At 44.1% G+C, this 24708-nt stretch overlaps 1 protein-coding gene across 5 annotated transcripts in view; it reads left to right on the top strand.

Moving 5' to 3' along the window:
• Patj (PATJ crumbs cell polarity complex component) overlaps positions 1–24708 on the top strand; it is a 323645-nt gene that overhangs the window by 276424 nt on the left and 22513 nt on the right. For 4 of the 5 annotated variants that reach the window (XM_029475856.2, XM_021159452.3, XM_029475855.1 and 1 more), the window contains 7 exons: positions 387–580; positions 2354–2501; positions 3423–3509; positions 8266–8374; positions 9139–9176; positions 14571–14693; positions 15366–15470. In XM_029475856.2, the coding sequence (XP_029331716.1) occupies positions 387–580; positions 2354–2501; positions 3423–3509; positions 8266–8374; positions 9139–9176; positions 14571–14693; positions 15366–15470 (804 nt within the window). Of the gene's footprint in view, positions 1–386; positions 581–2353; positions 2502–3422; positions 3510–8265; positions 8375–9138; positions 9177–14570; positions 14694–15365; positions 15531–24708 lie in introns of those variants that run through there. The other variant, XM_085839174.1, reaches the window with a different exon arrangement.

Raw genomic sequence — 24708 nt, 5'->3', positions numbered from 1 at the left:
CTTCAACCTCAATAAGTAAATAAATAGGGGTACACACACACCCCACATCCCATACACACACTCTACCCACAACACATATGCATACTGCACACACGCCACATACACATGCAATACCACACACACACACACATACACACACCAGCTCCCCTATCTCCACAATGAAGTTCGCAGCTGTGTGAATATATGCCACAGCACCAGCTCACCCTCTGCTCTTTGTGGGGTGGGGTCTTTAAGTGAGAAGCAGCTGCCACTCCTGATGCTCACATGGTGCGCTCTGGGAACGTAGTTGGAACGCTGTTGAGATTTCTCACTGGTTGGATCAAGGAGCAGCAGCAGGCTGAAGCCTCTGTTGTAAGACACCCGTCTCAGGATGGCTGTTGTTACAGGTTAATGGGGTTGATCTGCGGAGCTCCAGCCATGAAGAAGCCATCACAGCCCTGAGGCAGACTCCCCAGAAGGTGCGGCTGGTGGTATACAGAGATGAAGCACAGTACAGAGACGAGGAGAACTTGGAGGTGTTCCTTGTGGACCTGCAGAAGAAGACTGGCCGAGGACTAGGCCTGAGCATTGTTGGGAAACGGTAAATATGGGTCTTCAAGCCGGGGTCAGCCTTTCCTTTTCCTCATATGGGGACTAAAGCTTTTAAACGCTGAAAGAGGAAACCTACTGTGAACTAGTGATATGGGTTTTGAAGACGTGTCATGTAGACCCAGTGCGCACACCCGATTCCAGCTGGGCTGCTGAGTCTGCACTCAGCTCCACAGTAAGGATCAGAGTGGCTGCCTAGGGCAGTATTTGTGGGTTTCTCTTACACACTTGGGTCCAGAGCAACTGCAGAGACAGTGCTCAGCTCCCCTCTTCTTACCTAGGGACATCCCAAGCAGAGAATGGTGGTTCTGGTTTGGATTGCTTGCTGAGATAGGAGCTCACTGTGTAGACTAGTTTCAAACTCACAGCAGTCCTGTCTTAGCTGGGATGACTGGCGTGCAGCACCACACACAGTGCTCTTCTTTGCTATCAGGTGGTAGATAGATGAGGTGGCCCTCCTTCTCCTGCATGCAGACTTGGTTTGAAAGGAACGTTTATTCCTCAGCATGAAACTTTCCATTGTGAAGGATCAGATGCATCTCTTAAAGTTTACAAATCCATTTGACAAACAATTCCATAATTTCCTTAAAGGTGTGCTTGCAGATGTTTATTGCATATGTTTGCAGTAACTAAGGAGTGGAAGAAATGTATAGCAGCTCATTAACAGGTTTCAACTGTCAGAACACAGTTAAGAATGGCGTTATATGAAGGAATTTCTGAGTGCTTGTAAGAAAACTCAAAAAAAAAAAAAAAAAGAAAAAGGCAAGAGTGTTGTGACCTCAGTTCTTTCACAACACAGACTTGTTCTGTTCTTAGAATGTGTTTTTGTGTTTTGCCCAGGTAGAGTGGATAGGAGGGAATTTACTTCCATTGTTGTTATTCGTACGCCTCTATGGGAAAGCCATCTTCTGCCACATGTGGCTTCTCCCTGTGATGAAACACCTTACTCAGATGATTCTTCTTAACCCTCAGGATACATAGTGGTGACTTCTTAGGTTCCCGGGACCCACGTGCTGAAAGAAAAGTACCAAGTCCCACATGCTGTTCTTGCTGTCCATGAGTGTGCGGGCATGCACATATCCACATAAACATGAATGCATTAATGTAAATATATGAGCAATTAATAAATGATTTCATTTTCTAAGAAAAGGAAGTTACTAGCCATAGGCTCTTCTCTAGGAGAATAGCTTGCTCACTTTGTGTCTGTGTGGGGCGCTGGGGTCACCCCAGACCCACACTCACAGCAGAAAGCAATCAGCCCTGGACCTCTATAGGCCAGGCCACAAATTCTGCCCTTTTAAAAAGTAAATGGCGGTACCCATCTTTAATCCCAGCATTTGGGAGGCAGAGGCAGGCCAATCTGTAAGGCCAGCCTGGTGTACAAAGCGAGTTTTAGGACAGTAAGGACTACAGAGAGAAACCCTGTCTCAAAATAACAATAATCATAATAATAATAAAGTAAATTACTATTTTGCATCACAAAATCATATACACAAACATACACACACACCAGAGCTTGTATCACCACCAATAAAAATAGAAGTACAGTAGGCAAAGATAGATGTATAATACATAGCACAAATGGGCATAATCTAAGCATAAAGTTTATTATTTAGAAAGTTAGTGGATGGCAGTGGACTTGATGGATTGGTTTTAGAACTTCTGAGTTCTAGTTCTTAGATCTTTAGTTTTTATAAAGAATGTCCAATTTTAATTCATAACTACCTGGCTGTGCCAATCCCACAATGCTTGGTGATGTTAACAGGAGTGGAAGTGGAGTGTTTATTTCTGACATTGTGAAAGGCGGGGCCGCAGACCTCGATGGAAGGTTAATTCGAGGAGACCAGATCTTGTCTGTGAATGGAGAGGACTTGAGACACGCCTCACAAGAGACAGTGGCCACCATCCTGAAGGTGAGTCCCTAAGCGGCTTCCCACCTAGCCACAATGCTCACAAAGCTGTCCCAGTGCGCCTGACCTTAGTTGGATGTTTTTGCTATGTTCTTACAAAAATATAACGCGTGATTGTTCCAAATGCCCAAGAACAGATTTAAAGGAACACTATCATGATGACTAAGCAGACAGAGGAAGCTGCCTGGAGATTTGATGCAGTTGCTTGTGTTAGTGAGCGCTCTAACTGCCAGACTTGTTGGTAATCCAGCCTATTGGACAGTATGCACTCTCCTAGAGCAGGGAATCCATCCCCTCCCCTCGGTATCAATCAACCCCAACTTAGTGATGGAAGGGAATGCTAAAGCTAGACTGGTTACTTCCTTTCACAAATGAAAGCAGAGTCACTAAGCTCTGCTGGGCCAGGTTGCTCCCACCCTGGGCTCTGGAGAGCCTGGGCAAGCCTGCAGCTCAGACTTCTCAGCTGAGGGGCTCTGCCTCCTGGAACTCCTTCCTCTCTGTTGCAACCAGTGAATCTTCAAACAACTGTGGAAGTTTGTGCACACAGAGGGTCTGTTTAATAATCGTGTTCCTGGTACAGCTCTCAGTAATTCTTCAAGGGGCCTGGATTTGTGAACTGTCTCTTGTTGGATTTCCCTCTCTGCTGTTTCCCACTTCCGGACTGTTGTGTTCTTTATGATCACTTTCGTCAGATGGAAGGGAGATGGAAGGGGAGAAGGGCACACTGATATCAAATCCGTTTAATACACTTGAAGGTGCTGAGTTTCTGTTTTGTTTGGGTTTTGGATGACTGGATCTCCTTTCGCCTGATGCCCTGGTTACCCTCTGGTAAGCCTCTGCTGCAGAGATGGCTGAAGGCCTGCACTAGTGTTTTAGATCATAAATGCTGCCACATCTCACTTCTGATTTTCTTGCCTTCCCAAGTGTGTCCAGGGCCTTGTCCAGCTGGAGATTGGGAGACTCCGCGCCGGTTCCTGGGCCGCCTCGAGGAAGACCTCGCAGAACAGCCAGGTTGTTGACTCTCTCACCCTTATGTGCCTGCTGGGGGAAAGTTTCTCATTTCATACACGATTATTTAGAAATGATATCTTCCGTGCTGCATGTTCACAACACCAGCTTCAGTGTGCTTTCATGTGTGTGAAATAAAAATGGAAGGTGGGGTGGAAATTCATTAAGAAATTTTTCTCTCCTTTATTGCCTGTGTTTTCTTAGAACTGTTTTTTTCTCTCGGTGTTCAATATTGCCTGTGCGCACGTGTACATGGCTGTGTTTGTTTTAGAAAAGGAAAAAAAAAAAAAAGAGGTAACATCTGGTGGCAATTTGACCTCATTAGCACAGTGTTGTTCTGTGCATCCAGTTAAACACTGCTATAAAGTTAAGTTGTGAATCGCCACTCACACACGCTGAGGGCAGTTAACGGTACACTCCTCGGAGAGCCAAGTCTGGGGGTTTCTCTCCTGGTGGGGAGGTATTAGTGGGTGACATTTTGCGAGTTAGCAAATATATTTATTTGCAAGACTGATGTCAGTACCACCTTTTTAATGAAGTATTTTCACGGTAATTTGTGTGCGTGTGTTATAATGGCTGACACACTTGGTGACTGCTCTTAATCCCACTTGGCACATGATTCAGCTGTAGACATTTACATGCGACCCCCTAGCCTTTTTGTTTTTGAGGTTAAAGTGTGCCTTTTAGTTCTCTCCTAGTTGCACCGTAGCTGTACCCTCCCCACAGCCTAAGGTGTCTTGGATTTGTGGTTGGCATCGCTGCTCCTGCAGAGCCCTTAGCTGCAACTTTGCCTTATTAGCATGAGAAAATGGTCAACAGAAGATAGCATGGAGGGCCAGTGAGTCGGTGCTTAAATGTACTTGCTCCCAAACCTGATGACCTGAGTTTAATCCCTGGAGCTCTTATGGAAGAAGAAGAGGACTGACTCCCAAAAGTTGTTCTCTGACCTCTGTACTCTATGTTATCTGTGTGTCATAGTATGTTGTCACTTACTATGGCATGTGCTTCTACACACACACATGCATGTACACACAAACATAATAAAAGAATTTTAAATCTATGTCATTGATCAAACAGGATCACAGACTAGCTGCTTTGACTTCAGGAATCTTCAAAAACGGCATGTGGGGAGATGGTCCAAGGTTTAAGAGCACTTGCTGGTCTTCCAAAAGGACCCCAGGTTCAGTCCCCAGAACCTATATGGTGGCTCACAACTGTCTCACTCCTGTTCTAGGGAGTTTGACACCTATACACATACAAATCTGCACACATACATGTAAATACAATTTCAAAAAGAAAGAAGAAGAATGTTCAGAACAATCAAACCTCATCCACACTGTGAAATGCCGATTCTCCACTCCACCCCGGCTTCTGTGATTAGCAGATAGCATAGACACACCAGTGAATAGTCAGGCTTCAGTGGAGACGTAAGTTGACAGCAGGAGCTGCAATCTGCAGTCTCAGGCAAACCTGTCTCGCCTGTCTTGAGTGGGTCCATCGAAGCCTCACACACAGGAGATGAGAGTGCAGCGTGAGCCATACTAGAGGTAAAACTTCTTCCCCCGGATGAACAGCTGCCTGGATTTCTTACTTCACTGTACAGTGTGGTGTTTAATCGTGGTTAAGTATAATGGCCAATTCATAAATTTCTATGCACCATATAAACTGGGTATGGTGACAGACACCTGCCATCCTAATACCCAGGGAGGTAGAGGGAAGAGGGTCACAGGTTCAAGGTCATGCTCAGTTAGATAGCAAATAAGGTGTGTCAGCTTAGGTCACATGGGACATCTGTGCCACAGCAAACATCAGTCTGTCCTAAAGTATTCAGGTGTCTATAATCTATGGTCTAATGAACTTTAGAAGATGAATTAATTGATGAGTAGAGAGTATGTGATAAAGTACATGTGGGGACTAGAACGTTGTCTTAGGGTTTAAACCTCTTGTTATTCTTGCATAGGACCCAGGTTCAATTCTCAACACCTATATCATGGCACATGATGATTTATAGCTCCAGATCCAGTGCTTCAGGCTGGTCCATATGGTGTGTATATATATATATATATATATATACACCATGTGTATGTATGTATATATATACATACATACATAACAAGATACTTCTATGTATAAAATAGAAATTATACACATTTTGTTTTTCATTTTATTTTTGTTTTTATGAGAGAGACTCCCAAATGTGTGTCCAGGGTCAGACTCCTCTGGCTCTTCCTCCCTAGTGCTGGAATTATATATTGTATGTGTGTATCATGAAAAAAAGTTATAATTCTTATAACTTTTCTGCTTACTTGAAATCTTCCTTATTTCAGAAATAGTTAAACATTTTAAAGGTTCTTCCACAATTAAATAAATGATTGTTAAGCTGTGGTGGGTGAAGCATCTGACATGCATGAAGCCCTGAGTTTGATCCTTAGCAAAAAAAATAAGAAAGAGAGAGAGAGAGAGAGAGAGAGAGAGAGAGAGACTGGAGAGATGGCTCAGCGGTTAAGAGCACTAACTGCTCTTCCGAAGGTCCTGAGTTCAAATCCTAGCAACCACATGGTGACTCACAACCATCTGTAATGAGATCTGACGCCCTCTTGTGGTATGTCAGAAGACAGCTACAGTGTACTTACATATAATAATAAATAAATCGCGGGGCCAGAGCAAGCAGAGGTCCTGAGTTCAATTCCCAGCAACCACATGATGGCTCACAACCATCTGTACAGCTATAGTGTACTCATATACATGAAAAAAATAAATAAATCTTTAAAAAAAAAAGAAAGAGAGAGAGAAAGAGAGACAGAGAAAGAGAGAGGAAGGGAGGAAGAGGAGAAGAAGGAGGGAGGGGAGGGAAGTAGAGAGAGAGAGAGAGAGAGAGAGAGAGAGAGAGAAGAAAAGGAAAGAAACTTCAGCCAGGCATGATGGCACATACTTATGATCTCTGTGCTTAGGAAGATCTGAGTTCAAGGCCAACCCACATTATATAACAAGACTCTGTTTCAGAACCAAAACACGTTGTAATTTGCCAAGTGGTAATAGTGATATGAATGGTAATAGTGATATGAATGGTAATAGTGATATGAACGGTAATAGTGATATGAATGGTAATAGTGATATGAATGGTAATAGTGAAATGAATGGTAATAGTGATATGAATGGTAATAGTGAAATGAATGGTAATAGTGAAATGAATGGTAATAGTGATATGAATGGTAATAGTGATATGAATGGTAATAGTGAAATGAATGGTAATAGTGATATGAATGGTAATAGTGATATGAATGGTAATAGTGATATGAATGGTAATAGTGAAATGAATGGTAATAGTGAAATGAATGGTAATAGTGATATGAATGGTAATAGTGATATGAATGGTAATAGTGATATGAATGGTAATAGTGATATGAATGGTAATAGTGATATGAATGGTAATAGTGAAATGAATGGTAATAGTGAAATGAATGGTAATAGTGAAATGAATGGTAATAGTGAAATGAATGGTAATAGTGAAATGAATGGTAATAGTGATATGAATGGTAATTAATAGTGATATGAATGGTAATAGTGATATGAATGGTAATAGTGAAATGAATGTTAATAGTGATATGAATGGTAATAGTGATATGAATGGTAATAGTGATATGAATGGTAATTAATAGTGATATGAATGGTAATAGTGATATGAACGGTAATAGTGATATGAATGGTAATAGTGATATGAACGGTAATAGTGAAATGAATGTTAATAGTGATATGAATGGTAATAGTGATATGAATGGTAATAGTGATATGAATGGTAATAGTGATATGAATGGTAATTAATAGTGATATGAATGGTAATAGTGATATGAACGGTAATAGTGATATGAATGGTAATAGTGATATGAATGGTAATAGTGATATGAATGGTAATAGTGAAATGAATGGTAATAGTGAAATGAATGGTAATAGTGATATGAACGGTAATAGTGATATGAATGGTAATAGTGATATGAATGGTAATTAATAGTGATATGAATGGTAATAGTGATATGAATGGTAATAGTGATATGGTCTTCGCTTAAATTTTCATGATAATTTAGCACAGGCTTGATGATTGAGTAGAAAAATTAGAGATGATATGCTCTACATTAGCATGGCCTTTGTTAATGTGTGGGATTTTAGACAGTCATTAGCTGTAAGTGACTTTATATTATAAATCTCAACTATCTATTTAAGTGAGGGAAACAATTAAATGCAGCTATAACAGGTTGGCCTGAACCATTCTGCCTATAGGACAATGTTCAGATTATAAAAGTAAGAAACCTCTAAAATCTGCTCTTTCCGCTTCACGGTGACTGCTTTCCCTAGAAGTCTGCACGCAGTCTCCTTTCTGTTGGTTTAGCTCCACACACTGGCTAAGCAAGACACGGGCTGTAGTTTGGGTCATGTTGGTTGCTTACTCAAAGCACAGGGCTGGTCACTGAAGGCTGTAACACTAGCAAACTAGGGAAATGCTTGATTTCATGTGCAGCAGAAGCAGCTCAAATGTCTTTCTACTGTGACTGAAAAGCGAACATCCACAGGGGGACCCAAGAGGGAGTGTTTACATGGGACTGGGGTGGAGGGAGTGAGCGCAGTGACTAGTTTTGTTTCTTGACTTTTTCAGAATGGTCTGTAGATGGCTGGTGACCTCAGTCCCTGCAGGCTCAGATGAAGGGTGTGCCTCTAGGACCATGGTAGTGCCTGCACATAAGTGACCACAGTGTCTCCTTTTCAGGGGGATCAGCACAGTGCACACAGCAGCTGTCGGCCTTCCTTTGCCCCGGTCATCACCAGCCTACAAAACCTGGTTGGCACAAAACGATCTTCAGATCCTCCCCAGAAATGTAAGTTCAAAGTCGGGGCGAGGATTTAGCTCAGCGGTAGAACACTTGCCTAGCAAGCACAAGGCCCTGGATTCAGTCTTCAGCTCTGGAGAGAGAGAGAGAGAGAGAGAGAGAGAGAGAGAGAGAGAGAGAGAGAGAGAGGGAGGGAGGGAGGGAGGAAGGAAGGAAGGAAGGAAGGAAGGAAGGAAGGAAGGAAGGAAGGAAGGAAGGAAGGAAGTCACTAAGCTACTAAGTGTGGCCTATTTCAAGAGGAAGCGGGAGAGAGGTGCACAGACCCCATGAGCAACAGAAAAGCAAAAGCTTCCGAGTGCATCAGGAAGTGCACCTGTTTGTTTACAGAGAGAGCATGAATACATTTCAGGTACCTGGAGGGGGTGAGAAGTCCACATGCCCTGGAGAACAGAATGGAGGGAGACGGAGGGGGGGGAGGGGGGGTTTAAGGCCCCCTTGGGTGAGGGTTCTCTTTGAGTAGGGCAGAAAAATGCACAATGAAACATAACTGTATTGTTCCCCAGCTCTGAGTAGCCATGTGTCAGGCAGGCCATTGCTGCCGCAGCCTATCAGCTCTGGTCAGACCCAGTGGTTATGGCCACACCTGCCCACACTAGGATAGTGCCCCTGAAGACTCAGCTGAGCCCTGGTACTGAGGAAGGGTGTACCCCACTTGCTGTAGTGTCTTTTCTTGAAAAATCTAGACAGTTGTTCTTAGGCGTATTAGATCTGATCATAAGCATTAATGAATGGTCTTGCTTCTCCTCCCACAGGCACAGAGGAGGAACCAAGGACTGTAGAGATAATCAGAGTAAGTTAGTTGTTTTTTGACTCTACTTTGTACATTTTTCTCTCTGAATGTAATCTATCATATTGTATGTTATTCCAAGTCACTAAAGTAATTAAGTAATAGAAATAGACGTTTAAAAAGTAGATTGAAACATGTAAGTGACCATTGTGAATTTTTTAGTATCTCCTTTTCATAATAGTGTGTGTGTGTTTAAATTTCACACAACAGAATGTTGGGCATTCTCTCATAGCTCATCTTCGTAGCTTGCTGTGTGAACTTGGAGCCATGTCAGCAGAGAACATGATTGTTCCTGGTTATATAAAATTCACCCCATTGACTGGGTGTGCCTAGAACTTTTTTTAATCCTCTTCCTTTCATTAATCAATTAGCATATTCTTTTTTTCTTTTTCTTTCTTCCTTCTTTTCTTTTTTTTTAATTTTTTTATTTTTTAGATCTGTGTATGAGTGTTTTGCCACATGTGTATCTGTGCACTCTGTGCATGCCTGGTGCCCACAGAAGCCAGAAGTGCCTCTGGAACAGGAGTTATAGATGGTTGTGAGCTACCACATAAGGGCTGGGAGTCAAACCCACATACTCTACAAAAATAGCAAATGTAAGCCGGGCGTGGTGGCGCACGCCTTTAATCCCCAGCACTTGGGAGGCAGAGGCAGGCGGATTTCTGAGTTCAAGGCCAGCCTGGTCTATAAAGTGAGTTCCAGGACAGCTAGGGCTATACAGAAAAACCCTGTCTCAAAAAAACAAAAAAGAAAAATCAAAACAAAAATAGCAAATGTTTTAACCGTTAAACATTTCTCTAACCCCCATGTTTACTTTTTTACCTTATATAGCAAGCATTGCTATCTGTACATTTTTGCCTATATTCTGAATAATCACCTCAGGATTAATTCCTAGAAAAGAAGCTATCAGATCCAAAGCCATGGCTGGGGCAAGGTGCAGCTCAGTTGCAGAGAACCTGGCTAGCATACGTGAGACCGTGGAGTCCATCTTCAGTCTCTTACTAAAGGCTTTGTATGTGTTGTGGAATTGTTCCTTTGAAAAGATCATGTGAGGTTTATTCCAGCTCATACATGTTCAGACACTGATTTTCAGCTAGTGTGTGCTCTCTGGAATGTTAGAGAGTAGACTTTGGTTCATCTCCTGGACTGCAAGCCTGAGGTTCAAGAGTAGTGATAGGATTCCAGTCCTGTTGTAACCAGAGTAAGCAACCGCAGTCGGGCGGTTCCTGCTCAGCTCAGTACCCTGGATTCAGTCAGAGCCTGTGCTCTGACACTCACTCAGTGACTGTTTACTTAGTAGATAGAGCTGCCTAACAGAATATTAGAGACTGCAGAGAGCAGTTTTAGAAGCGAAAAGTTTGGCATTAAGGTGTAGGCTAGCTTTCTCTGAGCTCTCCTTGGCTTACAGATGACTGCCTTCCTGTGGTGGCCACTGGTGACTTTCCTATGTTCCACCATTCTGGAGCCTCTCCTGTTACATAGCCTCTCCCATAGGGATTCCTGTCCAACTGAATTAAAGCCCACCCAAGCAGTCTCATTCCTAAAGACTGTCTCAAAAATAGAGTCATGTTTTCAGGGACTAGAGCATGGAGCACCAATATGAAATGGCACACTTTAATGGGGCACAGCCCATCTGACATAGCTCACTGATCTTTCATTGAATCACCCTCAGTTTTTTCATCTATAGCATGGGCTTATAAAACTAACTCATATTATAAGCCAACACTTTGAATGGATTAAATGCTGAGCCTGATGCCTTGTGCCTGTAATTTCTACATTTTCAAGGCTAAGATAAGATTGCCATGAGTCATATCAGCCTTGGCTACAAAGTCAGTCCCTGCCTGGCCTACAGAGACCCTATTTTGGAAAACCAAAAATAAATTGATAAAATAAGACACACAGAGTATGTAGTTCTAAGTCCCTCCTGAATGCCAGAAAATGGCATCTTTCCTTCCTGGCTGTAATTTAGCCAAGCTTACTTGTCCTGTGTGTGACTACTAGAGGGCAGCTCAGATGCTCTGGGCTGAAGTAGTCAGAGGCACCAACAGTAAACACAATTTTGGATAAAATTTGGATAGAATTAGGACCAAAGCATTCCAAGATTTTGAAAATATTTTATATTTCTTAGGCCATTTTAGTCCTTTGTTTTTATAGAAACTATAATAGGCCTTTTCATACCCACCCTATTTTCTCACGGTCCACTCACAGACCTCATAATAAAATATCACTTGGGAGCTGGAGAGATGGCTTAGCAGTTAAGAGCACTGGCCGCTCTTCCAGAAAACCTGGGTTCTATTCTCAGCATTGGTTCACAATAGTCTATCACTCCAGCTGCCGGGCATTTGTGGTGGTCTGACTGACAGCGGCCCTATAGGCTCATATATTTGAATGTTTACTTCCCAGTTGGTGGACTGTTTGAGAAGGATTAGGAAGTATGACCCTGTTGAAGGTGGTGTCACTGGAGGTAGGCTTTGAGTTTTAAAACTCCACGCCAGGCCCGATGACATCTGCCTTGTAAGCTTTCACCCACTGCTCCAGCACCATGTCTACCCACTTGCTGCCATGCTCCCCACCATGATAGTCATAAACTGACCCTCTGAAACTGTAAGCCAGCCCCCAGTTACATGATTTGGAGGGGGGGTACAAAACAGGGTTTCTCTGTGTAGCCCTGGCTGTCCTGGAACTCACTCTGTAGACCAGGCTGGCCTCGAACTCAGAGATCCACCTGCCTCTGCCTCCCGAGTGCTGGGATTAAAGGCGTGGGCCACCATGCCCAGCTTACATGATTTCTTATAAGTTGCCTTGGTCATGGTGTCTCTTCACAGCAATCCAAAAGTAACTAAGGGCAGGATCCAACACCCTCTTCTCGCTTCTTCAGGCTCTGCATGTATGTGGTACACAGATGTATGTGCAGGCAAAACATTCATGTACTTAAAATAAAAATAAATTACTATCTCTTAGAGTTTTGCACAGAGTGCATTGCTGACTGACTGATGCATCTGGAAAGTGTCATTTGGACACAAATGCTGTTTAAATGGATAGAAATGAGGCACTGCAGTGATTCTAAGTTATGGCAGGGCAGCACTAATGATAGCAGAATAATCGATGTGTTTATGTCATCTAGGATGTGGGCTGTGTGTTGTGTAATCACATACATACGTGTACCACAGCTCACTGGTCACAGGTGTAGAGGGACAACTGAGGACAACTGAGGGAGTCAGCTCTTCCCTTCCACCTTGTTGGGATGGGGGTCTCTCTAGTTTCTGCAACTATGCTGCCTACTCTAATCAAACAGGCCCATGAGCTTCTAGGCAATTCTCCTGTCACCTCCCGTCTTTCTCTCTGGGGGCTAAAATTATGTGATTTTCAGGGGTTGAACTCAGGCTGGGCTCCGTTTTTATCTTCTGAACCATCTCCATGGCCCTAAAGTAGAACATTTTGCCTTGTTGGTGACATGTTATTTGGTTTGGGCTCTAGGGATTAAAGCTGGAGCATTGTGCATACTAAGGCATATTCTACCATGCGCTCCTCCCAGCCCCTACAAGTCTGTTCTTAGGTTCTCTTCATAGGGACTCTCTGAGGTGCTTCCTTCTGCTTTCCAGCTTTATTAACGTATAATTGATGAGCACTTAGCTATGGAGGGCATTGTTTATTTTTTATTTTTTGAGTCTCACTGTGTAACTCTGGCTAGCCTGGAACTTGCTGTATAAACCAGGCTGACCCTAGAACTCATAGAAATCCATTTGCCTCTGCGTCCAGAGTGCTGGGGTCATGACCATCTTTGGCTCTGAATATTTTTAAATGTTAAGTTTGTGACCATGTAGGCCTTTACCTCAAGAATAGTGCTTGTGTCTCCTGCCTCCTTGTTTTCTGTTGCTGGGATCCACCCAGGAGCCTCGTAGGAGCCATGCATATCAATAAAGAACAGTGTTACAATGCTTGCTTTCGATTGTCCTACAGAACATGGGGTGGTGGTTACGTCTTACTGATGTTGACAAGCATGAGATTTTATCCTAGACCTCGTGAATATTAAGTTGTGTGTAGCTACTCTGAAAAATAATGTTGCGTATGCTTTAGCTGGCCCAGTTAGATTGAGAGGGAAATTTCTACCTGCCTTTGTGGTGATTTAAAGCAAAGTTTAATAATCAAAAATTTTGGTATGCTGGTTGAGGGCTCCTCTGTACTTAGTAGATTAGTAATAATTCCACACATTTGTGCTCAGAATTCGGGATCTTTTCTGCTCTCCATTTCCTCCCTGATTGTGTAGCAGCCAGGCAGGCCTCTTTTCAGTTCTTCTGGCTGGAAGGGTGGGGTTTGCATCAGAAAATCAAAGGTTCAGCTACCTTTTTCCACTCCTAGTCTGATTGGGAGGGATTCTCCCTTAGAGCAACAATGTACCTATCACACACACACATACACACACACCCATGAGCGTGCTTGCACACACATACACACATACCTGAGCACTCAGACACCTGGCTCACATGCACGCATACCCACACTCACACGCTCATATGCACACAAGTGCATGAGCTTGCACAAGCACACACAGAACTAGGTGATGAGCCTGCGCGGCATACCCCTGCTGTAACTTCTGCAGATTTTCACGTTCCACCAGTTAGTTTCTTTTGGTTCCAGAAGCTATGGACCATTGTTATTTGCATTTTGATAAGACTTTCCCATTATAGTCAACAGGAGCAATAGATAGACTTAGTGTGAGTGCCAGCCTGCCAGAACTACAACTTGTCATTTATTCTTTCAGTCATTTTAAAAATATTAACCCTCCTAGGACGGTGGGACAGGGTGGGACGAGAGCCAGCGCTCGACTCAAGGTCCATCTTTACAGAGATCTTCGCAACTGCCTTACTTCTCTCTCCAAACTGTTGTCACAACAGTGGGCGCCCTCTCAGATCCTTTGTTTAGTACAGGCATGCAGCTCTTTTGAAGCCAAGTGTGTTTGTTCACACCCAGAACATGATATGTGTGGCAGTTTAATCATAAACACCATATGAGAACACACTTGCCAAGCCTGCGTCAAATTGGCCGCTCCACTGAGCAGTAGTGAAGGCTTTTGTTTTTTAATTTACTGCTGCTATTGGCTTTTATTGAGCCTCTTCTGTAGGCCCGGACAACACTGTGTTATCTTATTTATACTCAGATTATCACTGTGTACTGAGCAGTCTACTTCCCCATCTTAGGCATAAGCATGGAGGCTCACAGAGATGAGCTTCTCCGAGGCCCCCACGGCTACCTGACTGCAAAAGCTGACACAGGCCTTTTTTGATGCCCTACACTCAGCTGCCACGTTATCGTGGAGAGTTTTTGTTCAGTGTGATGTAAGGACAGACTGTCTGTGCCTATTATTAAGCACGCAGGCCTTCTGTTTTCTCTCTGTAGGAGCTCTGCGATGCCCTTGGGATCAGTATCGCTGGAGGAAAGGGGAGTCCTTTAGGAGATATCCCCATATTTATTGCCATGATTCAGGCCAACGGAGTGGCCGCACGGACCCAGAAGCTTAAGGTAAAACTCCAGTCGACTAGCAGAAGGCTGACAGTGTGTGTTGGGCTCAGGAGGAGGTTGTAGCCATCGAGACCTTGTTTAAAGTGGGAATTGCAAAAGCCATCAGCCACCAATGCCAAGGACAGAATACATTAGCAAGACTGTAGACCTGAAATTCATGAAGTCCCTGGACACATAAAAATGTTGTTCTTATCAAAGCTTTGAGTGAAAGAAGGAACCCCAGCTCCTCAAACCCTCTCAAGACCTCTTAACATCTCCTTTACCCAAATTGGTTTTTAACTTAGATTTGATCTTGGCATATTCCCCTACCTGAAAGTATCCATTTTTTTCTATTGTCCCTTAATTTTAACTGAGGTATAAAAATTAAGCAGAAAAGCCCTGGCTTCCTCATTGGAACTTCTCTGAACAGTTAATTTATGCCCCCAACTCTTACCAGCTACCAAAACACAAAAGTGACCTGCAGCGTCTTTTAGTGATCAAATCTAATGTCCTTCTCGTCTCTCTGATGGGACTGCATTTGGGAACACCCATTAAAAATTCCCCGCACTCCACAGAAGCCAGCTCTCAGCAACGAGGCAGATGAGAAATGTAACTTACGAAGAGTTTTAAGCATTCTTCTCAAATTTAATTTTTCTTAATGATAGTGATTTTCTTCCACTTTTGTCCTTCCAGGTTGGAGATCGGATTGTGAGCATTAATGGACAACCTCTGGATGGACTGTCTCACACAGATGCCGTTAATCTACTGAAGAATGCCTTCGGGCGCATTATCCTGCAGGTATTGCGATCAATGGAGAACCAGCTGGCAGAGGCAGATAAATGACAACAGAAAAGATGGAGTCACTGGCGGTCAGCATCGCCACTCAGCAGGGTGCTTGCTGATGTGAATTATGAGGGTTGAAAGCGAGAAATTATTATTTTTATTCAGAAATTCTTTAATGCCACCCATACAGGCATGAGCAGGATTATCCGAAGGTATAACAAGGGGAGAAAAATTACTCTCAGCTTCATGTGATAAATCAACAAGGCTTTTAGCTTCCGCCATTCTTTTGTAAATTGAAGTTTGCTGCGAATAGGAAATGATTTCCTTTCTTATATCCAAAGTCTGCTCCTGGGCCGCCTGCGCACTGCTTCCTGTCCCTTTAAAGGCAGAGAAAAACACAATGCTCTTTCTCCTGTGCCGTGAATGGGTGCCAGCACCCTGCAACTCTTACTGCATAGCAGTCATCAATTAAGGCAGACAGTTATTGATCAGCTGTGGCCCCATGAGCATTGTCCAGAGCAGCGGAGACATCCAGGAGGAAGTACAAGCAGAATGTGCTGTTAACGTCCCCTCCCTCTGTTACGGCCCTTCCCTTGTCTCTGAGATAGATGCCATGCAGAGACTGGAGAGGCAGCATACTGGCAGGGACTTTCTTTAATGAGTACTCTAAAATGAAGGATTATAATCACCGTACTTCTGAAAGAGGTAGTATAAAGTGATTTACGGGTAAAAAGAATAAGACCCACAGCCAGCACTCAGATAATTCCAGCCTTAGAATAAGAAGATTGAATGGAAAACCCACGATGTTTGAGAGAAATGATTTGTGGGGCTTAGCTCTGAGAACCCAGTGGTCTAGGTCAAAGTGACGAAGCACTTAGCCAGGCACACATGGCAGGGGGAGGGGGACCCATGGAACACTGCCTGTGGTCTCAAGATGCAATAGCCAAATATTAAATGGGTCCTTAAGTGTCTGCTGAATACCAACAAAACAGTGCATGGCCAGCCTCAGCCCTGCTCCTCCCAGGATGCGTGCAGTCCTCATGCAGAGTGGACATTTCTGGTCATTACTCCATTCCTGCTACAGGAGCTTGGCCTTTACTGACCCCCTAGAGTCATTTGTTGCAAGGTCACCAGAGGTATGAGTGAACGGGAACCTGAGTGGGAAGAAGGGGCTTCCACTTAAAGTCTAGTATTAGTGGTATTCCTACACCCTGACTAAATTCATTCAGCTCCACCTTTTACACAAGGAAGCATAACCCAAGCTGGAGCTAAAATGTAGTTCAGTGATAGAACCCTGCCTGGTGTGCACAGAGCCCAGAGTTAAGTCCCAGCACCCCTCCACCCCTGCCCCCCAGAAGACTACATTTTTAAATTACCTTGGAAGACATGACACCTCTCAGCAGTGTGGGCTGGGCAGGAGGATCCAGAGTTGGAGGCCAGCCTTGGCCTCAGAGTGAGTTCAAAGCTACCTTTGGTTACAGAGTAAGATCAAAGCCAGCCCTGGGGCATTTGAGATAGTGTATTTAAAAAAAAAAAAATCAGCAAAACCTTAGTTTTAGAAGCTGACTTTGGTGACCATATCTATAATCCCGAGTCTCAGAACGTTAAGGCCAGAGGATCAATAGTTCCAGGTTAGTCTTGGTGCTATAGAAAGTCAGAGGTAAGTCTAGACTGAAGCCTTTTCTCACAAAAAAAATAAAAGTTCACAAAGGAAACACTTTATTCTTGCTAAATTGCTTCTGTCAATGAAGTTTTTAAGCATAGTTCTTATAAAGGACCTAGGAAAATAGCTCAGCAATTAAGAACATTGGCTGCTCTTCCAAAGGACATAGGTTCAATTCCCAGCACGCACATGGTGGTTCACAGCCTCTGTAACTCCAGTTCCAGGGGCATCTGGTGCCCTCTTCTGGCCTCCTTTGGCACTGCCTACACTTAGTGGACAACCATACTTGCAGGCATTGAAATGAAAGTGAAATAAATAAAGTATTTTTAAATTTTATTTAAATGTTTCTTACAGAGTAGAAAAATGTAATTTTAATTTATTTCAGATACAAGCTATAAAAGAAGAGTGACTGTCTTTGCCCACTCTGATGGCTGCTTTACTTGATTTTGGGTTTTGTTTCAGACAGGGTCTCTCAATGTCTGGGATCCTTCTGCCTCAGCTCCATAGTGCTGGGGTTTCAGGGCTGTACCACACTGCTTACTCACTCTCTGTAGCCTGTTTCTGAAAGAGGTCTTTATTCCTTTTCTGTTTCTGTGTTTTAAGAAGAAAGTGACATTTAATTTGAAAGTGTTCTCTCTTGAAAATCACGTTAGTTGGCTGTTTTCCCTCCTCATCTGCGCTGTGAGCATCAGTGGACCCTCAGAGTCCGTAGTTGAGATCGTCGTACTCAAGAATGTGGAGTTTGTGTGACTGCAGACATGGGAGGCACAAAGCTTAGCAGAGTCCTCTCAAGTGCCTTCCAGTCACATGGTGTTTGCTTCCATTGAAAGCAATGGAAGCTACGTCTACTCTACTCTACTTCCATTGCCACCCAATTTTATGACCTCTGGCTCATCACTAGGCAATTGTTTTCATTATCAGACAGGCAATTGGCAGGGAAGTTAAAAAAAAAAAAAAAAAAAAAAAGGTCAGGTAATTGTGCCTGGTGATATGGAAAATGACGTGTGTATGCATGGGTTTGTATGCATTTGTGTAGGACAGAGGCCATTCCTCAGTCAGCATCCCTAGCAGTCTCTACCTCTCCAACACAGAGATCTTAGGCACACACCACTACTTCTTTTGTTTTTTACATGGATACCAGAGAGTGAACTTGGGTATGCATGCTTGAGAGGCAAGCACCTTACCAGCTGAGCCATCTCTCCAGCCCATGGAAAAGACTTACAGTGTCTCAGAAAGCCATCAGCAGGTGCTATTGGCACAGGAGAAAAAGGAGGCAGCTAACACTGTGGAAGTTCACCACCTCTAAGTAGAAGAAGGGATAGCTAGATGTCTCTGCTTCTAAGGCTGGCGACTGCTTATTGACAACTCCAGTTGAGCAGCTGAGGTTGACTAGGCTGCTTGAAGTGTTTCTAAATGTTCCTACTTTTATTTGCTTCTTGTAATTTGAGAATTTGTCTTGTGAAGTTCTTTCACATATGGAATGACTCTAGAACTATTTTTAATCCAGGTATCATACTCTCTGCTTAAAAAAAAAAATGTTTTGCCGGGCAGTGGTGGCGCACGCCTTTTATCCCAGCACTTGGGAGGCAGAGGCAGGCAGATTTCTGAGTTCGAGGCTAGCCTGGTCTACAGAGTGTGTTCCAGGACAGCCAGGGCTACACAGAGAAACCCTGTCTCGAAAAATCAAAAAAAAAAAAAAAGTTTTTGCTTTAGGATTTATCTTTTTTTAAACTTATGTATAAGTATGTGTGTCTGGCTCGTGTCTTTGTCACTGTGTCTTTGTGAGTAAATACCACGTATGTGCAGGTGCCCAAGGAAGCCAGGAGTGGGTATTAGATCCCCTGCAGCTGGAGTTACATGCAGTTGTAAGTCACCAGATATAGGTGCTGGGAAATTAACTCAAGTCCTCTACAAGAACAGCAAGCTCTCTTAACTACTGAACCATCTTGTCAGCCCATGAGGGGGAAAATTGGTTCTAAATTTTTACCTTTCTTTGAAGACATAAGAGGGGGAAAAACATGTCAGGCATTTCTATCATGGACAGAAGTTGGAGAGTTGGGCTTTGAAACATTGAGGCAACATTAAACAGATAACCCAGGCTGGCTTCACTATTCAGCTAAGGCCATCCTTGAACTCCTGATCTCAGTATCCCATTCTGCTTGGTCCTGGATAATGTGCTCGTGATGGTATTGTAGTGCTAGGAACACTGGTGTGGGGCCTAGCAGCATCGTGGCCGAGGAAGCACGGTGCCTGTGCTCAGTGCTGGGAATGAGGGCAAACGGAAGCCTCTTGGACCTTGCAGTGCTAACACCCGAGTGGCCTGACACACTGCACTTACTAGGTACCGGCTGACTAAATAAATCAAAATGACAGAGAGGGATTGCAAAGCCTAGGAACAAGTTTGGATATCAGAAGAAAATCCTTAAGTCAGAGATAATGATTAAGAGTCTCTATATGAAGTAGTTCTTCAGGGCACCCTCCAGAGCTTGTTGAACTAAAAGAAGAGGCTGCAGTGGTAGAAGGGTTATTAAGAGAGCGTAGAGAGGGAGCGGCACATTGGCTCACCTGAAGAGTACTCGCCCTGTGAGTGAAGAGAGAGCAAGGGGACCAAGAGGTTAAACCAAGAAATCTAATGTCCAAACAGTAGAAGTTGTAAACAGAAACACTTGAGAGACGGGGAGAGTTGGGGAGGGGGATTAAAGAAATTTAAAGACCTATTCATCAGTGCACATCTTAAATAATAAAAGAGTAACGCCCACCTAGACTTTACATTTTTAAGAGAAAAGCACTTGCTAACTATAAAGAGCAAGGCATTTGAGTGCCACTGGCCTTTTTTGAAATCAGTTTTCTGAGAGAATTACTTAAGATGTTGTCGAGCTGGACAGTGTGAAAATCCCGGGCAGTGGGCACAAAGCCCATCAAGTGGAGCAGGGGGAAGGGCACATTGAGAAAACCGGCTCTGAACTAAGAAGGAGAAAACAGGGAGGGTTGCTCAGTGGATAGAGTACTTGCTGTGCAAACCTGACAACACAAGTTCAAGGCCAGATCCCTTAGTGGAAGGAGAGTACTGACGCTTGAGAGCTGCCCCCCCCCGACTTACACACGCTAATGTAAACAATAGTAATAAAATGAAACAGAGGAAATGAGGTGGTGAGTATCTACTATACCTAACTGCCCTGGGAGTTTGAGGTGAAGTAGAAATTGTAAAGCTGATCTAATAAAAACATAAAAAAAAGCTGGGCGTGGTGGCGCACGCCTTTAATCCCAGCACTCGAGAGGCAGAGGCAGGCGGATTTCTGAGTTTGAGGCCAGCCTGGTCTACAAAGTGAGTTCCAGGACAGCCAGGGCTATACAGAGAAACCCTGTCTCGAAAAAAAAAAAAAAAAAGTACTAGCTCTATACTCTGGGAAATAAATTTACACCATAACCAAGGAAACATTAACATACAGGAAGTAGCAGGCTTAGTAAGAGTAGCATTTAGGCAAAAATTAAGTCACGACCTTTAGGAGGTTTTTTTTGTTGTTTTGTTTTGTTTTTGTTTTCGGTTGTTGTTGTTGTTTGGGGACAAGTTCCTGCTGTGTAGCCCAGGCTACCCTCAACCTCTAACATAAGCTAAGGAAACCTAGTGCAGAGGATTCCCACAGAACCATGGGCGACCGCTTGCCTCATGTGTAGAGAATGAGATAAGTGACCGCTAGGGAAGAACTTGTTTTCAGTCTGGGTGCTCTGGAAAGACAGAAGTAAAAGATGTCCTCAGATCACCCCTACTCTCACCCCCCCCATCCCCCCACCCCCCACCCCCTCCACCCCCCCACCCACTCCCCCACCCCCACCCCCGTGGAGGGGACTATAGCTCACAGCCACAGTCAGGTCAGGTCCGGCTGGTTGATCATTGTCTAAGCACTGGTCATACAGAGTCTTATCAGGATGAGGAAATCACCCCTGCCTGCCAGGGGCAGTTCTGATCTGCTGCACAGGATGCTTATCTCTCAGATCCTGGAATCCAAGGAGAGAATGACACAAAAAGAAATCAGGAGGGCAATGTGGCGTTAGAGCACTGACTGGAGACTTGGAGGTGCCGTTCTGGAGCAGGGGATTGTCAGGGGTGTGTTGATTATGTCTCCTGCAAATCTTGAAAAAATACCTTTGCTATTCTTCTCTGGTGCCTTCAGCCTTGAAGGGGGAGGTTGACAGAGGAACATCCTTAAATGATTAACACGTCTACTGTACAAAGTTAAACAGGAATCTGACCCAAAGTTGAAGGTAGCAGAGGAGACGCTGGAAAATGAAGATGTCATGACAAGCTTGCCACAGTTCCTCTCCACATCCACAGGCCCTTGTTAAGTCCCTGCTTTCAGCAGCACCAGCTTGAGCCTTCCCTTCTCTCACAGATTAAACAGATACAGCCAAACACCACGTCTGAGACGTGGGTGGCCAGGATGCTTCAGTGGAAAGATCAGCTGAGTTACAGCTTTTGTTGGCCACCCATGGATAAGACTTGGTCATTTAAAAGTTTATCAGCCAGGAGTAGCAGCTTGCTTAGGAGACTGAGGCAGGAAACTTATCACAAACCAGCCTGGACTGTAGAGTTCAAGGCCAACCCAGGCTGCATAGTCTGTCCACCTTGTTTCAAAACCCAATTAATTAATTTAGTTAAATCAACAAATAGAAATAAAATTATGCTATTTAGGAATATGGAAACAAATACTGGAAGAAATTGCTAAAGAATTTGTCAGAGAGAAGGAGGGGTGGAGGAGCAGACTTTTTCTTTAAAGTGTTGATGGGGAAGTCTTACTTGGTCATCTATTTGGTCCGTCTATGCATGCATGCGTGGTGGTCAGAGGACAGCTTAGAGCAGTCATTAATAGTCAGTCCCAGGGATCGAACTCAGGTGGTCAGAGTTGGTGGCAACCTTCGTTCATTGAGCCGCCTAACCAGCCCCAATTTTTACTTTTTGTGGAGAGGAGTTGGGGAAACAGGTTCTCTCAATGAAGTCCTGGCTGTATTGTAACTCACTATATAGACCAGGCTGGCCTCTGACTCAGAGGTCCTCCTGCCTCTGCCTCCTAAATGCTGAGATTAAAGGCCTGTTCGGCCTGTGCCACCATGTGCAGCCCAGTGTTGGCTTTCAAAACTAGGAAACTTGCATGGGGGAAAAAAAGAGGGGTTTGTTGTGGTGGTGGTTTTTTTTCTTTCTGGGTTTTTTTTTTTTTTGGTTGGTTGATTGGATTTTGGTGGGTCTTGTTTGTTTGTTTGTTTGTTTGTTTGTTTTGCGTTCATTTTGGTTTGGGGTTTTTGTTGTTGTTTTTTGGAGGGAGCTAAGAAAACATTTTACTATGTAGTTCTGGCTTTTCTAAAATTTATCAGATATTGCAGACTGGTCTTGAACCCACAGCAATCCTCTTGCCTCTGTTTCCTACGTGCTTGGAATATAGGCATGAGCCACCATGTCAGCCGGCTTGAGAATTCGTAGCCTTGCTGGCCCAGTCAGGTCACTATTTGCCAGAGCTTCCCTTAGGTTCTGGGTTACTTGGCGTAGGATGTGCCCTAGACGTCAGATGGTGGTAAAGTTCTGCCCGTGAGGCTATGCAGGGTCTGAGGGATAAGTGACACTGGGGTTCAGGAAGAGGAGGAAGCCACGTGATGCAGGAAAGGACAGGAAGTGTGGAACAGGCGGGCTGAGTGCACAGTGAGCCAGTGCTTCTCCAGGTCTAGCAGGCTCCCTCAGCAACATGCAGCACAGCTCTCTCCTTACAATGCTGCCGAAGACTAAATGGGCCACAGTGGACAGTGCTCATGTTTCCTTATCTTAAATTTTATATTTTATTTTTATATTTCTTTATAATATCTGGAGTCTGAGAATGGCGAAATTTCTTTTGGTATCACAGACATTGTCTTGGGGGACAACCTGGATTGACCCTAACAAACACAAACCATGAGACCCTGGTTTTAATCCTTGATACTAGAAAAATAAAAATTAAATAATCCTGGGAGAAATCCTTGGAGCATTCCAGGTGACATTGGGGGTTTGAGCCACTAGAGCGCTCTGTGTTTAGCACCCAGTTTGCGCCTCTTATGTGTTACAGTCTAGACCCTTAGACTTATTTAAGAAGCCTAAAAATCAGTGTGTCAAGAAAGCCATTGTCAGTGGGCTCTAGATAAATACTTTCCCCTACTTCAAATCATACCAAAGTCAGGTCTAGGCATTTGTTGCTCTTTAGCATGCCCACTATCTCAGAGTCACCTTGGCCTCTCAGCTCCCATGATTAATAACATCTGCACCTCTCAATCTAGAATGCAAGTTAGGTACAGATGCAGGCTGGGTGTGAATGCTGAGTTTTACATTTTATAACAAAGAGATTTGAGCCCTGACAAATCTAACAGTGAAATCTAATAGTGTTCCCTAGCAGGGTTAGGTGCTCAGGAAAGCTCCATGCAGGGAACACAGGCTCATGTGCTTTGTAACAGCCTATGTTCCCAGAAACTATCTTGACTTCTCAATTCTCCAAGACATAATCTCCCAAAACTGTTCTATTGTTGTTTGTTGTTGTTGTTGTTATTGTTGTTTGCTTTGGTTTTTTGAAACAGGGCTTTTCTATGTAGCCCTGGTTGTCCTGAAACTCGATATGTAGACCAGGCTGGTCTCAAACTCACAGAGATCACCTGCCTCTGCCACCCAAGTGCTGGGATTAAAGGTGTGTACCACCGCCACCAGGCCCCCAAACCTGTTTTTAAGGAGAGCTGCCCATCTTGTGGTCCATGCAATAAATGCATGCACAAGTGGCTCAACCAGAAAGTTTATTGAACATAGACTGACCTACTGTGGAACATAATGCTATAGTTGAGTTCAGCTTTATTTTTAAGTCATGTAGTGTCCCAGACGCTATCGTACAAGCCAGTGTGTCTGATGAAATAACACTTTCTCAAGGAGAATGGCTTGAGAGGTGAACTCCAATAAAGGAGTTGAAGGAATTGCAGGTTGAGAGAGAAACTCCATTGGACAGGGAACCACAGTGAAAGAACAAGGCATTTGGAGGGGGAAACACAGAGTGAGCCGTAAGTGCAGTGGGAGGGGGAAACACACACTGACCGGCAAGTGCAGTGGGAGGGGGAAACACAGAGTTCGGTGTGAGGGTCGTGGGAGGAGGGAACACATCCTGGCAGAGAGTGGTGGGAGGGGGGAACATGGTTATTGGCTCATTTTCCAACTCTGTGGATACTACTGACTGTTCCTTAGGCCTGGGAGACAGTGCATGTTTCCTAGCCTTCCTGTCCAGCAGCTGGCTGTCCATGCGTAGTTGAGTCCTCCCCTCCTCTTCCTTTGGGTTGGTAGCCTCCCAAGTCGTGGGTGGGTGAGCCTCTGTACCCAGTTCCTTCTGTAGGTGGGTCTCTGCTTCCATGACTGCTGTTCTCACTGGCTCTGTCTGGCTCTCCTCTTCCTTGGAATGACAGGTCTTCCCACCTCTTCCTTCTTGTTGGTAGTTTTGGGAACGCAGATTACAGATTTCTCCTCTTGGTCTCTTCTGCCTTGGAGAAGTTGGGACTCTTCCTTCAGGCTGCTGGGCTGCTCTGACTCAGGCCTGAAATTTC

This window comes from Mus caroli, unplaced genomic scaffold (assembly GCF_978045245.1).
Source record: "Mus caroli unplaced genomic scaffold, Mus_caroli_1 scaffold_6, whole genome shotgun sequence".
Taxonomy (NCBI): Eukaryota; Metazoa; Chordata; class Mammalia; order Rodentia; family Muridae; genus Mus; species Mus caroli.
The sequence above is the reverse complement of the archived record's forward strand: the minus strand, read 5'-3'. Positions and strand labels throughout refer to the sequence as shown.